The sequence below is a fragment of the Harpia harpyja genome, chromosome 11 (assembly GCF_026419915.1).
Source record: "Harpia harpyja isolate bHarHar1 chromosome 11, bHarHar1 primary haplotype, whole genome shotgun sequence".
In the NCBI taxonomy this organism is placed as follows: Eukaryota; Metazoa; Chordata; class Aves; order Accipitriformes; family Accipitridae; genus Harpia; species Harpia harpyja.
The window spans coordinates 23,877,244-23,893,218 of NC_068950.1; the positions used below are offsets into that span (position 1 = coordinate 23,877,244).

Genomic DNA, 15,975 nt, shown 5'->3' on the forward strand with positions numbered 1-15,975 from the left:
CTTGCTCAATACTTTTTTCTATCAGTGGAGATGCCTAACTGAAGAATGTCACCGTGTATGCACAGATAAGCTGGTGAAAAGATATTCTCTAGAAAGGGCACATACCTCTCAACCTGCTCTTACAAAGAACCTGGATATTACTACTCACAAGTAACACTGCAAAGCCAGAGGTTTTTGTTGAACAAAAACATAGAGTTAGACAAAGAAGCTAATGTTTTCTCAGTGTTTCTAAAGTCAGAGATTTGGAATTGAACTGAAAGGGCAAAGATGTACTTTCTAAGTCCACCTGCAGCTCTTTGAATTTTAATTGCTATTCAAATTCCGAGAACTTTGCTTTATACATGCATTAACCTTATGTGAATAAATAATAATGCTCAGGAACGTGACTAATGTACTGACAAACATTTTTAAAATCAATGTACTACTGAGTCACCGCTAGAATATATCACATGAAGAAAAAGAACTTTATACACTATAGAACACTGTAACAAGGGAAGCTTTGACTTTTATGCATGAACTTACTTTCTAAACCTAACCCGTCAAAGTACAAACTTACTGAGATTTGAGATTCCTGACTTTGCTCTGCTTCAAAGGAAGCTATTTAAGACAGCTGAGCCGTGAATATGAATCACTTGGATCTCTATCTGCAGAAAATGCAAGGGTTTAGGCAAAGGCTTTATAGCATTTACCCATGCCCATGATTTTGAATTGTAAGAAATATTTGGGAATAAGGTAACTTTTTTTTTACATACATTAAAAAAGCTGCCATGAGGGCTAAGGGACTGCTGCTGAACTTCACTCTTTCCTCTTTCTTACAATCACTTTTTCTTTTCCTCCAGCCAGGAGATAATTAGACATTCTTCATGCATTTATGTGTGTGTGTTCACATACTGCTAACTCTCAGGACATTTGTTTTGTTGATATTCCTAATACTGACGTTAATTACTTTTTGTAATACAGAGATTATCATACCTCAGCTGTGATAACGTTGGGCTGTATACATTAGACTTTATTTAACCCACATCAAAATGCAACAGGATCTCAAAGTGAAAGTAAATATCAGAGGCTAGAAGAGTCTCCAACTTCTTATATAATAACAATAAATAAGACCATTCATACAATACCTTAATAATACCTTTAATGCCCCTAATCATTTATAATATAATAAGTGAATATTACAGAACTGGTATACAGTAACTCTGCTAACACCACCAACTTTATTACAGATTCACATACTTTTATGTAAGATCAAAATATGGCATCTGTAGTTATTCTGTATAAATATTTTAGCTTTTACTGAGTTTAGGAGTAGCTAGCTATGAAAAGAAGCAGTTATCATACCAGTAGAAATGTCAGGGTAATAAAGAATAATGTTCAGATTTTAGAACTGCTGTTGCTTTCTAGCTCTTGTTCAGAAAACTACTTCATAGCAGTTTATCATAGACTAGAAATGTGAAATTGCACCTTTTTAAAAAAACAAAAGCAAAACACAGAGCTGAAATGAAACACAGAACATAAGGTTTTGTTTCTACTTCCTAATGAGACAAGATGAGAATAACTATTCAGTTATTCTGTGGCTTCTGGTAAGATCTTTGTGTATGTGATTTCAGGTGTTGCTCTCACAAAAATTTTCTACTATTTGCTTGCCATTTTTTAATCTACCCAAATATTTATGGCAAAATACAGCTAAAATTATTTTAAAATTTTAGTTCTTTAACAGAAAGGTTTTGGGGACATTTCTACAGTTCTGCTGTAGAACACAAACAAAATATAGTTCCAGTGAGTATTTCCACTTTTCAGAGACTGTCTCTGTTCCCACATATGTCTTCTCTTGCAATACTACTCTGAACCAACTATTTGACAAATGGGTGCGTGAGATGAGGAATGTTAGATACATAGAAGACTGACATTACACTGAACAACTAATGTCCCTATCTAGGGGAAAGGTGTAGTCTATGTAAGCGAACCCAAGTTTAGCATTAAATTTGCAGCAGTATAGGACACAGCTGCCACATACTTACATACAGTCCTAGAAGAACAGTTTTGCAGCTTTCCGGTGTAAGCTACACTACTGTTAGTCCCTAGGCTGGGGCTGCATTAGAAGACTCACAAACACCTCTACAACCTGCCATCATCCCTGCACTACAGTGCAAATGCACTTTAAAGCCCTTGTGCAGTTATAGGGGAATCTAACTTCAGCACCATGGAGATATCAACCAGATACAAACTATACGGTAATTTTAATTTATATAACCAGCCAAGAGTACTAGAGGATTATCTCCTGCTATGTTCTTTAAAGATATATCTAGCAGCGATACTGTGAATCACACGTCAGCAGGTTTTCTCTTTAGCAGGTGAACTAGTTGGAAGAAAATAAGGTTCTAAACTACATTAATGAATACTGTATCACAAGAACCACGCATCATGTCATCTGTTAGGAATAATCATAATAACCAAACAAACTGTTCTTTGCAGGAGTTGAAAATACACTAGGTTAAGGATAATCAGCAGTAATTATTCATCTGGACTTCAGAAAAGCCTTTTATTGTCTTTTGAATATACGTTCTCCAAGATTAAAACAGTCAGGAGGGGAGCGATTATGTTTACTTTTCTCCTTTGGAGTCAATAGAACAACAGAAAGTAGAGTCACCACTGGCTCTCAAAAGGTATCAACAGTGTTATGAGATTTAACAAAACTGAGTTGTTTCATGGGATTGATTACCATATTTGCAGTATCCAAATGCACTGATGAAGGGTTTTTTCTATTAAGTAGCTGAAAGCAATTCTGGTTGTTGGAAGTAGATGAAGGTTATAATTTTCAAAAAAAAGTTTTTCCAATGGAAAATTGCAGATTTGGATTGAACACAGCATTTCTCAAATTTGCAATCTAATCATGACTTCTAGTAAGTATGTTTTTCACACAAGACATAATTAAACTGTGGAACTCCATGCTAGTGGATGTTGTGCCTCCTAAAAGTACAGATGAGTTAAAAAGTTACTTGAGAAATTCATGGCAGAAAGTATCATGAAAGACTGTTGAACACAAAGTTACAACCTCTGGCGCAATAAGTACCACAGTTTGCTAGAAGGTTACACCGAGAAAAGTATTACTATATGTTTGTTCTCCTGTTACAGTCCTCTTTTAAGCATCCACTGTTGGCCATTGGTAGAGAAAGGAGCTAAATGGATCAAGGAGACTGATCCAGTACAGCGTTTTTTTACTGGGATACTTTTTTTGGAACTGAGCAAAAAAACTGTGGTTTTTTATTCAGACATCAGCATAATCAACTATCAGTTCATATTTTGAAAGCAATCAGAGTTCTCTGCTTAAAATGGCCCTTTTGTTATTTTGTCCAGGAGTTTTGGTATCAGTTAGACAAAGTATGTGAAATAAGTCAAAATGCATGCAAACAAGTGTGTGCATTCAACAGGCTACAGGTAAATAAAACTACAACGCGTTTAGTATTTAACTGATTATCGTTTTCATATTTAGGTCTTTTACTACAATATCTATATATACAGAGAAACTAGCAAAAAGCTTATTTTTCTGTGCAGAAGCCATATATAAGCAAACTCATATTCTTTCACTGTTTTCAAATGCATCTCTTCAGTGAATTAGGTTTTTTGAGTATTTGAAACATTTCACACCTCACCTTACTGCGTAATTCCCAGAAAATGTATAATACTTGAATACACAGAATTTCTCTCTGTATTCTATTGCTGGAAGACTCCTTATAAGATTATATAATAGCTCTCAATGTGTTTTTCAATTTCTTTTTAAAAAATTAATTTTCCATGTGTCTTCATTAAACTGCCGAGATTTATTGAAATAATGCTGAATGAATATTGGAAAAGTCTAGCCTGAATTTGGTGTACAAGCTCTGAGAATCTGAAAAACTGTTTGTAGGGTTTTAGGAACTTTAATAAATGTGTTCATGATCACACACTCCTATAAAAATACACCCCTTCAGTTTCACTACAGATTTCCTTCATACAAACCGCCAAAATTCTTTAAGAAAAATATAGTCTTTTGGAAGCAAATTCAGAAACAAAGTGCATAACTGCCTCTGGGAAAAATACAGTAGTCTATCTCTCTGCAAACTTTTAAGCAAGTTCTCTCTAAAATAATTGCTGTTAGAAACCCTTGCTCAGCATACCTTCTTTTTAAAATAATTCTAAGAAAGTAAAACTACCCCAACAGCACAGTGATTTCTACACTCTTTTTTTCTGGTGTGGGGTTTTTTTTCCCTACACTTCTTAAATTTATGAATAAGATAAATTGCTACTGAACCTGGAGCTCATTCTACAGCACTAGAGAACAGTAGATTTAAAAGCAGATTAGAGCCAAAAGAAGCCTCAAAAAGCTACATGAGCAACCCACAATTTGTCTTCTGTTCCCATCCAAACAGCAATGAAGACATACTGAGTCTGCCAGCCCTGGATGTAATGCAGTAATTCTCAGTATAAAAACTTGTAAACTAACAAGAACACTGAGAAACATGAATCTTTACTGCTTCAATGTTCTTTCATGAACAACAAATATCGTAGTGACAAGCTGTGCGAATTAGAAAGTCACTGATGTTTGTAATTTATGTGAGATCAACAAATCAAGGAAGGTTCAGAAAGGTTTCTGGTGTTTTCATGGGCAGGCTGACAGTTCTTCCCCATCCACTTGAACAAGTATAGTATCACATTTAGAAACAGACCTGAGCATATTTCTAGCAAAGCAGTGATGGGGAATGGGGGGTTATTTGTGTTTGGGTTTGTGATTGAGCTTTTGCATTTCAGACAGGAACACATACCACTCTGCAAGGACTGAACTAATTAAGTGCTAATTGACTCTCTAGCACCTATAAAGAGGTAATTCACCCATGCCATCTCCCACCAGAAACTGCAATGATTATTAGCATAGAAAGGACTGTTTATTTTAGTGGTCAGCATAAGATAGTCGTAAGTATTTGTTAGTAAGAGCAGAAAGACAGAGGGCAAATAAGGGTATGAGTGTTTTTAATGGATGATTAAATCTGGGTAGCTTGATCTCCTTTCATGCTGTGGATGTTGTGTGCTGCAGTCACGCCTCTCACTGCCAGCCTGCACTGGGTTGATAATCAGTCACTATGAAAACTCATTAGCTCCACAGCAATGAGTCCTCCACTGCTGAAGCTTGGTGCTGTTCTTAGTACCATGGCAATGATCTCTAACTGGATGTCCCAAACTCTCCCATCTCTGGTAGGACTAAATACCACCAGAATAACCACTTCAGATACTCTAGTAAGTAGCTGTGATGTGTTGCAAGCCATCTTAATGCTGAAGTAGTATTTAAGTGGCAGCAAAAGCTTTAGTTTGTTGCCTCTTTGTAAATCTCTTTTTAAGCTACTAATCTTCCTATCATCACTTAATGCATGCTTCTCTTTGGGCATCATAAAACTGCACATTAGTGAGCATGTTGTGGTCTTACTATGAAAGGAAAGATTTTAAAATAGCATCCTTAAATATTTAAGAACAAATGCCTTCATCTTGAGCATGAAATGCTAAAAATAGTACAGCAATGTCATTTTATTTGTCTAGACTTTTTTTCCTGTTTACTATGCCAGAAAAATGTATTGCATTATTAAGAAAAAAAAACTCTGGCAGTAGGTTTCTTTTTGTCCGAATAATGTTATATATTCGCTATTCACTACAATATGCAAGGGGTCTGATTCTTTCCTATTTTTCTTTATTAGCATACAGTTAAGCAAATAAACAGCTGTTAGAAACAAAATAAAATTGGTACTAGGAGGTTGGGTGCCAGAATTTTAGAAAGGCTGATATGGGAATAATACAAATGACACAAGTATCACTTTGTATCCTTGATGCTCATATACAGCAGCCTCTGTTAATGAAGACCTACAGAAAAGCTGTGATTAACTACTCATGAGAAGCCTAAAAATGAAAGTAATTCTTTAATTGGACAAGAGGGAACACTATACTGGTATTCATAAATTAAACTAGAACACTATTTTCCTAAATGTTTAGTAAAACACTCTTCTCTGTGTATCTTTTTGTGTAACTGCAATCAGCTATTCACATAGTAGTATGTTATGTAAAATGTAAATTTAACTATTTGTACAGTAGTTCACTATACTCAGAACTTTGTTTTTTAGTTGTAACTAAAGATGATGCATTTACTAATCAAAGTTTAATTAATTGAATATATGCATGCAGGAAAAACATTACTGCAGAAAATCACTGCATGTAGACTTTAAATATTACTACTTTAAAACTAATTAAAAGATGTTGTAAGAAAGAATTCTGTTGTGTTTTAGAGCAGCAAGAAGGTGAGAAGACAAGGAAAAGCTCTATTTTATTTTCCTTAAATGTAACTTGTGCTCATTGAACTACAGTATATATTGCTAGTTCTTGTGGCAATATGATATTACAAGTAATAAAGTTCCCTATCACATTTAAATCCAAGTTTAAAGTTGCAGCTGAGTAACTATGAGATGCACACTAGTTATTATAGCACACATATGTCTATTTATACACACACACACACAGTGTGTTTATATAGATTAACATGTTCAGCTTCCAAGTAGTGTAAACTGTCATGCTTCCCTTGGCTACAACAGAGCACTGCTGATATAAATGCCTCCTAAGTATTATTTCAATAGTGCTCTTTGCACTCATTGAGTTGGAGGTATATGCATATTTTGTGTTTCAAGAGGGGTAAGAGGAGTGCCGGTAGAGCTGGGGAAACAATCATAAAAACCTGAGTATCTGAGCTTGGCAACATCTGCCAAGTAAAAAAAAAAATATGAACTTCAATCATGTGGGGTTCTTTTTGCATAAAACCAAGCACTGCAAATCTGCTACCGTTCTCTAAACTTTAGATGTTGGCTGAGAGACTTTATATCCCAGGTGCTCTGTCATACCGAGGTCATCACTGACTGCTTTTTAACTGCCATCAAGAGTTATCCACTGGCAGCTTGTCCAGTGAACAGCGCAGCACATGCACTTCTCCAGAAGTTCTCTCCTAGCACGTACACAGGTCATAAATTTTGTATATTGCACCAGGAAAAAAAAGAACAAAAACTCCCAATTTACTCCCTTCAGCTAGAAGAATTGTACAAGGAGGTAGGGTCAGGGAAAGGGCCTCTTCTTTTGAGCTCTGTTTCAGACCCAGGATTGAAATTGCAAGACAAACTGAAAAAATAGTGTTTATATTTAAGCAACTGTATTAAGCATACGTACTGCCATTTGCCCTGTCACTAGTAACAGTGGAGGTAACTATTAACAGTTTTATCAGAATATGTAAAAGTGCAAATGAAAAAATAAATCTTTTGGAGGTAAGTGAAGTGAGTCTGTAGCACAGCAGCCTGCCAAGGCAATGGTTAATATTGGTTTTGTAGGGACTCCTCTGTTTTCCCCAGATTTTCAAGAACTAGCATAATTTATTATCGTTGCTGTTCTCTGCTTGTTATTTCTATTCTTGTTTGTTTACTAAGACCTGTCAGCAGTAAGTCTGCATTTGAAGAGTAGATTCAGTAGCTTTTGTAAGGTTTTGATGCCTTCTAGCTCTTTCCCTGCACGGCACAGCAGTTTCTGCTTGAGGTAGGGATTAAATGTCAAAAATAACAGAGGGGAAAAAAAAAAAAGCAAAGTGCACCTACACACACGGGCTTGCTTTTCTCTGTGATAACTCATATGACCCATCCTAATTGATGAAGGAACCCTAATGGCCCAAATACAGGGAACCACAGAATACCACAAAGAATTGTAGCCTAAGTTGTAGGAGTACTATGTGAGTGCTTATTTATGCATGGACAGCCAATAACCATGCACTTGTATTGGGCCTGGCAGTCTCTCACTATGAGAAATATTTTCCCAAATAGCAGTTACTTTTTAAAATCAAGCCATATGTTAGACTCTGTAAGAAAAAATCTGCTAAGTTAATCAATAAAGGTTCTTTTTTTTTTTTTTTTTCCTTAGATAAAACCAAGACATGCACTCATGACATCACTAGAACACATAAATACCTTTGATAACACAGCCTGGATTATAATGGCTTTACTATAGACCGTGCATGATCCTGGTATCTCATACATTCTCCACTGTAGAAAACTTACTTGAATGCAGTAAAACCAGTTGCTACCAATCTAAATGTAGCAGGTATAAGGCTCAAACATCACAATTTTTCATAAACACATATTAAGTATTTCTGTCCTAAAGGAATTATAATCACAAATTCCAGGTTCCCGAACGTGTTCCTGAACTTCAACAAAAATTTGGTTTCCTTGCTCTTGCATGACAACACTGTCTGGGCGTAAGTTCTGCAGAAAGTCATGGAAACTACTGGAGTGAATAGAGCTTATACTTCGCAAGGGTTACCAGCCTTGATAGGCTTCACTTGTTCAAGCTCGCAATTTTAGTAGCTGCTCAAAACCAATTTAAATTGCCTCTGCAGATATAATTTTGTTTAGGTTTTATTGTTCTCCATGTCTTAAACTAGATTGCCTTTGCCCTAAAAATTAAGGTGAAGAGAATGCCATAGAGGCAGTATAATTTAGCACTGAACTCTGGATATACCTTTCTAGCAAACTCTAAGGCAAGTTCATCTTTTTTTTTTGAGTTTACTCTTTTTATAGCCATCTACATTATGACAGTTTGTTTTTCCTTGCCAAACAGGGGAACAATACAATTTTGATCTTTCAATTAACTGCAGTAGAAGAGGTCACTGCTATGTTCAATGACTTCTTCAGAAGAGCCATTGTTGTGAAAAGTCTGTGCTCTTTTCTAACCTCAGTCTACAGAGATACTGCACCTCTTCTGAGGTGAGGAACTCTGCAACTTATTCTGGACTAAGCTGCCAGGAAAGCATCAATATCAAAGCTTGCCAGTTTAAATAATCGCTCTCTGTGCTGACACTGAGTACAATTTTATAATATAACTAGTAATTGATTCCAGCTGTGTCCAGAGCAAAATTACTTCAATCGCATCTGTACTATGAAATTCAGTAGTCAGTACTATATTATTAGAAAAGAATAATGCGTAATATTCACTTTAAACTACAGTTTAAAAAGAAAGTAAAAAAATTACTACTTCTGTTCATTACTTTTAATTCCATCACCTGAATCTTTTCAATCATCTAATTATATCACTTTCCCTCATTCTTATGCTGTGTATTTCTATACTTCCTATTAAATAGACAGATACCTAGTCTCACAAGGTATTACACAAACTTTAAATGCAGTGCACTGTTAGCCTGCTCTGCAAGCAAACATGATTTTTTGCTTTTCTTTCTTTGTTGTGGTTGCTGTAAAAAAGAACAGGTTAGGAATTTCCAGAATTATTCTGTCCCAGTGAAGGACGTGCAATGTCTTAATTGCACTGTGCCAAGCTTGCCATGACCCCCGTTCATGTAGACTAACCAGACACTTTTCAGTACTACCCTGCAGCAAGCCTCTTTTCCCTTTGGTGTACGTGCAGTAGAAGTCAATGGAAAACAGTTTTCTGTGCGCTGCATCTTTAAGAGCAAACCTGCTAACCCACATCCCAAATACCTTCTGAGCCAATTCCCAGGGCGAGTCACATACACTGTGCTATCTCTTCGAGGTTTTATATTTGTGCTTTAATGTCTTTGTTGTTTCCATTAGTGTAAAGTAAAAGTCATTCAGGCTGAAAGGACATGTTTGTTCTCTGCTGATGAAAAACTGTAACATCCCTTTGCAAAGAATTAAATCAACTAGGTTGTGCTGAATCACAAGCAGAAAACTGTTCTCATCCACCCTGGAAACAGTGTGCGCTGGACACGACTGGAGAACTATTATGAAGGTGTGAGATATGACAAAACTGTGTGAAAGCACCAGTCTAATTAGTTAAGAGAGTAAGAAATGTTGACTAGGAGGAACCTCATTGCAAACGTATACTGCAAAAATAAACAAAAAAAAATATTCTGAGGTAGTGGTTTTTCAAACAACAAAAAAATCAGTTCAGTTCCCTTTATTTTTATTATTTTGTTGTTACAGACTCAGATTAGCCCCAAGGAAGGATGGCAAGTTTATAGTTCCGCCCAGGATCCTGATGGCCGTTGCATTTGCACTGTTGTTGCACCTGAACAAAACCTATGTTCAAGAGATGCCAAAAGCAGGCAACTCAGACAACTGCTAGAGAAGGTAAGTCTTCCCAACAAATTCCTCCTTTTGATCACTAAACTTCCCATGGAAATCCACTCCTTTCCCTCTAAGTTTAATGTATAATGGAGTACTGAAGAGTTATCTAATAAAAATATTTCTTCAGGGTACATCGCCTACCTGTGTTCTCACCACTGATCATTATTTGTCTATTTTCCTTATATCACACCTTTCCCAACCCAAGCCACTTATCTAGCAAACTGAAGGTGCTTACACACAGACAGGACTGATTATTCTGTGTAAAAACAATTACAAATCCTACCTCAAACTAGCTAGTTGCTGTGGGATTTAAACTACAGCTTCTGCTTCAATCATATGAGACTCTTGAAGGTCATTCCTTGTCTCTTATCAACAAATAACGAGATACAGACATGACAGCATCTGTGAAGCGTGCTGTACAGAAGAGAAACAGTTCTAATTTTCTTTCATTTGTTCTTTCCTCAAATAGTACTATTTATTTATTTTCTGGTGGTGCAAATTTTCCCCAAACAATCCCATTCTTATTTCCAGTATTATCCGCTATTGCATATACAGTAAAACCAGTGAAGTGTTATTTTGCAACAACAATGGAAAAAATGCTGCAACCATGAAAACAGAAACTATTGTTCTGTATTCCCTGTATAAGTAACCAAGGTTATACTTATTGTATCACAGCTAGTGGTACAGAACCTGAGGCCTGAGAGAGTGTTTGAACAGCAGCAGAAAGCAACATAAAATGTAAACTTAAAAATACATTTTTTAGCATACAATTTTCAGTATTTTTCTAGCTATAGAAAAATCACTCCAGTGCTAATATAGTGCCAGATCCCCGCAGATTTTCCCTCCCTAAACCTCCATGAACTTCAGCAGGGACTTAGTTCCAGGTTGTGACAGAGCCCATAGCATGAGATGCAGGGAGAGGACATTGATGAACCAGCACACAGAGGAGGAGCTACCTCCCCTCAGACTGTCTGTTTACTTAACAGAGGAAAGACTTCAGGTCCCAGAGTCTTTGCTCTAGCATATTTCCCAAATACTAAAATATTAATGTAAAAAAATCATACTTTCTTTTGGGGTGGAAGCTGGAGTGGTGTTAAGATCTCAACAGTTTTTAAGCTGCCACAGAAAAGAACCTAAATCATCAATCTCTAAAAGCTATTTTCTTATGATTAGAACTGCATAATTATGGGTGTGTAATGTCATATTTTTGCTTCACAAAGTCCATGCAGTCATTTAATTAGAGCCTCTACGTGAATGCATGTTCTGCCAAATGGAAATACTCAAAGTTCTTCTAAGACCTGAAGGACTTTATTTACCTGCTTTCAATAATTAGAAAGCAAAGAAAAAAAAAACATTACTTTTTTTCATTAAAAATACTTTCTAAGAACTCCTAATGGGAACTGTGCAATAACTAAAGTATACTATTTTTAAGAGTATTTCCTGAATCCACACATTCTGTAGGTCAAAATATATTAGTCTCAAACATGAATATCAGTTCAAATATTGCATATTCTTGCAAACAACAGGAATACTGCCAGGTTTGTCTTTTATGAGGAAGGTAGGTTTTAGGGTTTGTTGGGTTTTTTTGCTTGAGCCAAAACTTCAATATGGTGCCTAATACATTTACAGTAGTCTACCTTTTTTCATGTTTTGGGAAAACAAAACACTTGCTGAAATAGAATAACTGCACTTGCAAAATGTGTCATTTTTATGACTGGCAAAAGCACTGCTTTTATAACAGATACTTTTAAAAATATGTATAATTTACTCTAGTTGACAGTTATTCTTCCCTCATTGTGGTAAAAGTGCTCGCTGTAGCTACAAAGTCACTTGCTCTACGACAGTTACCTGAACATTCACTACTTCTCATCTGTGAAAAAACGTGGTTTTCTACCAATGAGACAATTGGATAAAATTTCTAATTTTATATCTACCTACAAAATCATGAGCAAACACCTATTTGATGATGGGCACACCCAAGCTTATCTTTGGATAGTCTTATTAATTCCTTATACTGAATTATTATATAAATGCCTACAAGCAATAAAAATCATGTTGTTCACACTAACCAAAATCTCCAAATCTCAGCCCTGTCCCTCCTGAAGTTCTTGGGAGGAAACATGTGCTATACAGCACATCCTGAAGAACAGTCAGCATCTACTACAAGTGTCAGGGTAGACTCTACTGCTTAACAGCCTTTTTTGAACCCATTGATAATGGTGCTGAAAGGATCTCTCTCTTTACCTCAAAGCTAGTCCAAATCATTTAATGGCTTCAAGGTCTTGCTGCTGATAGTCCTCTGTTAGCCCTGTTTCCAAATTTTTGTACTGTCGTGCAGTTATGGAATTTAAAACTATACCGTGGTATAAATGACTCATAACTAAAGCATTGACATAAGCACATTTTATTGCCTGACATTTAACTACCTAACCAGGAAAAAAAGTAAAGCAACAAAAAGTGCATTTAGAGAGTGTTCTTCTTTAACAGGTTCAAAATATGTCCCAATCTATTGAAGTTTTAAATCTACGGACTCAGAGGGATTTCCAGTACGTTTTAAAAATGGAAACACAAATGAAAGGGCTGAAGGCCAAGTTTCGGCAAATTGAAGATGATCGGAAGACGTTAATGACAAAGCATTTTCAGGTAGGTTTTATTTTAACAATAACTTTGAAAGCCTGCTGGAAGCAATGTACTAAGCAGCAATGCATGGACTGCTAAGATCTCAGCTTGAAATACTCATACAAGAGCAGCATTAAAAAGAAAAGCATAATAAATCTTCCTTTATGATGATAATCTTTTGCTCTGTTCAATTAATTGTAAGAGGGAGTAACTATTAATTATTAAGTCATTAGAGAAATGTCACTATAAACAGATTCCTGTTTTTTCTGTATCAATGTGTATGTCATACTGAGAAATTTATATTCATTCAAGCTCCAGTGAAAAATGGGGAGATCTGATGGAATTAATGGCAAACAGCTAGAGAGTTCTGCACTTTTACTGTTGCCTGACATTTACTGCAGTTGAAGGGAAGAAAGCCTATAATAAATCAGGTTGTTGTACTTTTTATCCAGTACAATTAAGATCTAATTTCATGTCTGAAGGTTTGCTATTTTGAATTTGGGATGGGGAGGAGGGCGATCATTCCCAGTCACATTTGTGTGATCAAAAAAAGACTTCTAAGGAATTTTAATGACAACAAAAACCACAAGCCAATGCTTTGTGTGGAAGGAGGGTTGAAGAGATTACTAAATAGCATTGTGTATTCTGAAAAAACTATCTGAATTACTCTTAAGGAAAAAATGTTAGCAGAGCATGTTGTGATGGGTTAACCCTGGCTGGACGCCAGGTGCCCACCAAAGCCCATTCTATCACTCCCCCTCCTTCTCAGCTGGACAGGGGAGAGAAAATATAACAAAGGGCTTGTGGGTCGAGATAAGGACAGGAGAGAACACTCACCAATTACCGTCACGGGCAAAACAGACTCAGCTTGGGGAAAATTAACTCAATTTATTACAAATCAACCAGAGTAGGGTAATGAGAAATAAAACCAAATCTCAGAACACCTTCTCTCCACCCCTCCCTTCTTCCCAGGCACAACTTCACTCCCGGATTCTCTACCAACCCCCAGCGGCACAGGGGGACGGGGATGGGGTTTACCGTCAGTTCATCACACGTTATTTTCTGCCGCTTCATCCTCCTCAAGGGGAGGACTCCTCACACTCTTCCCCTGCTCCAGCTTGGGGTCCCACCCACGGGAGACAGTCCTCCACGAACTTCTCCAACGTGGGTCCTTCCCACGGGCTGCAGTTCTTCATGAACTGCTCCAGCATGGGTCCTTTCCACGGTGTGCAGTCCTTCAGGAGCACACTGCTCCAGCGTGGGCCCCCCACGGGGTCACAAGTCCTGCCAGAAAACCTGCTCCATGGGCTCCTCTCTCCACAGATCCGCAGGTCCTGCCAGGAGCCTGCTCCAGCGCGGGGTTCCCACGGGGTCACAGCCTCCTTTGGGCACCCACTTGCTCTGGCGTGGGGTCCTCCACAGGCTGCAGGTGGATATCTGCTCCACCGTGGACCTCGCCATGCTGCAGGGGGACAGCCTGCCTCACCATGGTCTTCACCACGGGCTGCAGGGGAATCTCTGCTCTGGCGCCTGGAGCACCTCCTCCCCTCCTTCTTCACTCACCTTGGTGTCTGCAGGGTTGTTTCTCTTACATGTTCTCACTCCTCTCTCCGGCTGCTGTTTCTGTCTGTCCCAACTTTTTTTTTCCTTCTTAAAAATGTTATCACAGAGGTGTTACCACTATCGCTGATTGGCTCGGCCTTGGCCGGTGGCGGGTCCGTCTCAGAGCCGGCTGGTATTGGCTCTGTCGGACACAGGGGAGGCTTCCAGCAGCTTCTTACAGAAGCCACCCCTGTAACCCCCCCTGCTACCAAAACCTTGCCACACAAAGCCAATACAGCAAGCTTTGCATTTTTTTCCCACCGTTGTTTACCCATGATTTTTGGCAGGTCACTGCCCCACAGAACCGAAGCCCAAGTTCATAATTTCAAAATGAAGTAGCAAAAAATTTGTCTTCTGGAGCTCTGCTTTCTATGTCACAAAATCTACTCTCCTGGTCATCAAGGAAAAAATAACTATTCATTTTAACAGGCATAAAGTAGGCTCGAGTTAAGTTTTTATTAAAAACAGTCAAATAAAAATAGTTTTAACTGTAGACAAAAAGACTCTCCACTTCTTTCTGTCCGTTTCAGTAATTCTGCTACTATAATGTAATTGGAAGACCCCTTGAGAATAGAACCAACAGAACTCCCAATACTCTCAAGTCCCTTTATAATGATATATCTGCTTATAATTTAAAATGCAATTTTCTAGCTATTAAGATGACCTGTGTGCAAAATATACCTCCTAACAATACATGAGTCTTTATTTTGAGTAAATAATAATTCCAGTATGAAATCAATTGTTAAAACAGTACAGATATATTAGCTAGGTGATGAAGAGATACTGCAGAACTCTCAAGCTGTCTTAGAACATGTTTGAGAGGCAAAAATTCAGAGGTAGATCTTCAGGCAGCTCAAATGCTGACCCTGCCTATCAGCTTCCTTCACATCTCCTTAGCAAAAATGCATTTGGCATCATCATGTTATTTATTTTGGAAATGTCCTACCCTGTTTATTGCATCCTTTAATACAAGTGACGTAACAAATTATACATGCATGTCTTCTCACACCTCAGTGACTACACTAACCTCTAACCACATTTCCTTCTGCACCTCTTTCTTGTGCTTGGGCTTCCATTTAGTTCTCTTCTGCTTTCCCTTTAAACCTGCTGACTACTCCAGCTATTCTTTAGGACTTATTTTTTAACCACTTCAATAGCCTCTCCCTGTGTCCTCATCTGTTCCCAATCTCTATTACCACCTAATGCTAGTACCTAACAAATCTTTATTTCCATCCTTTGCCCTGTTTTGTCCAGGCTTGCATCTCCTCGTTTCTCTCTGGCATTTGCTCATGGAAGTCCTGCTGTTTCCTCAAATTATAAAAAGATATGCAAATCTCTATATACAGATGATACATCAGGGACAAACCCGTCTGCTTTTCAGTAAAGCAAAACCTTTTGACTGCAAGGATTCTTTGAGGTTTTCTACAGAATAATAAACAAACAAAAAACAACCTCAAACAATTAGTTTAAATTTAGTAAAGTCCCTATGATAAGTGCATTTAGAGGAGTAATTAAGAAATGAAAGGTGAGCAGGCAAATTCAGACAAATTGTCAAAGTATGAGACTCGGCAAAAGTCTGAGAAAGAGGCAATCCAAGATTCCAAAG

The 15,975-nt window shown here is 37.4% G+C and overlaps 1 protein-coding gene across 3 annotated transcripts in view; it reads left to right on the forward strand.

Moving 5' to 3' along the window:
- The window catches only part of OLFM3 (olfactomedin 3), a 68,451-nt gene that overhangs the window by 39,437 nt on the left and 13,039 nt on the right, over window positions 1-15,975 (forward strand). The window contains exons 1-3 of one of the 3 annotated variants that reach the window (XM_052802293.1): window positions 4,952-5,271; window positions 10,005-10,151; window positions 12,636-12,791. In XM_052802293.1, coding sequence (XP_052658253.1) covers window positions 5,143-5,271; window positions 10,005-10,151; window positions 12,636-12,791 — 432 coding nt within the window. In that variant the 5' untranslated portion in view covers window positions 4,952-5,142. Of the gene's footprint in view, window positions 1-4,951; window positions 5,272-8,682; window positions 8,811-10,004; window positions 10,152-12,635; window positions 12,792-15,975 lie in introns of those variants that run through there. The other 2 variants (XM_052802295.1, XM_052802294.1) reach the window with 2 other exon arrangements.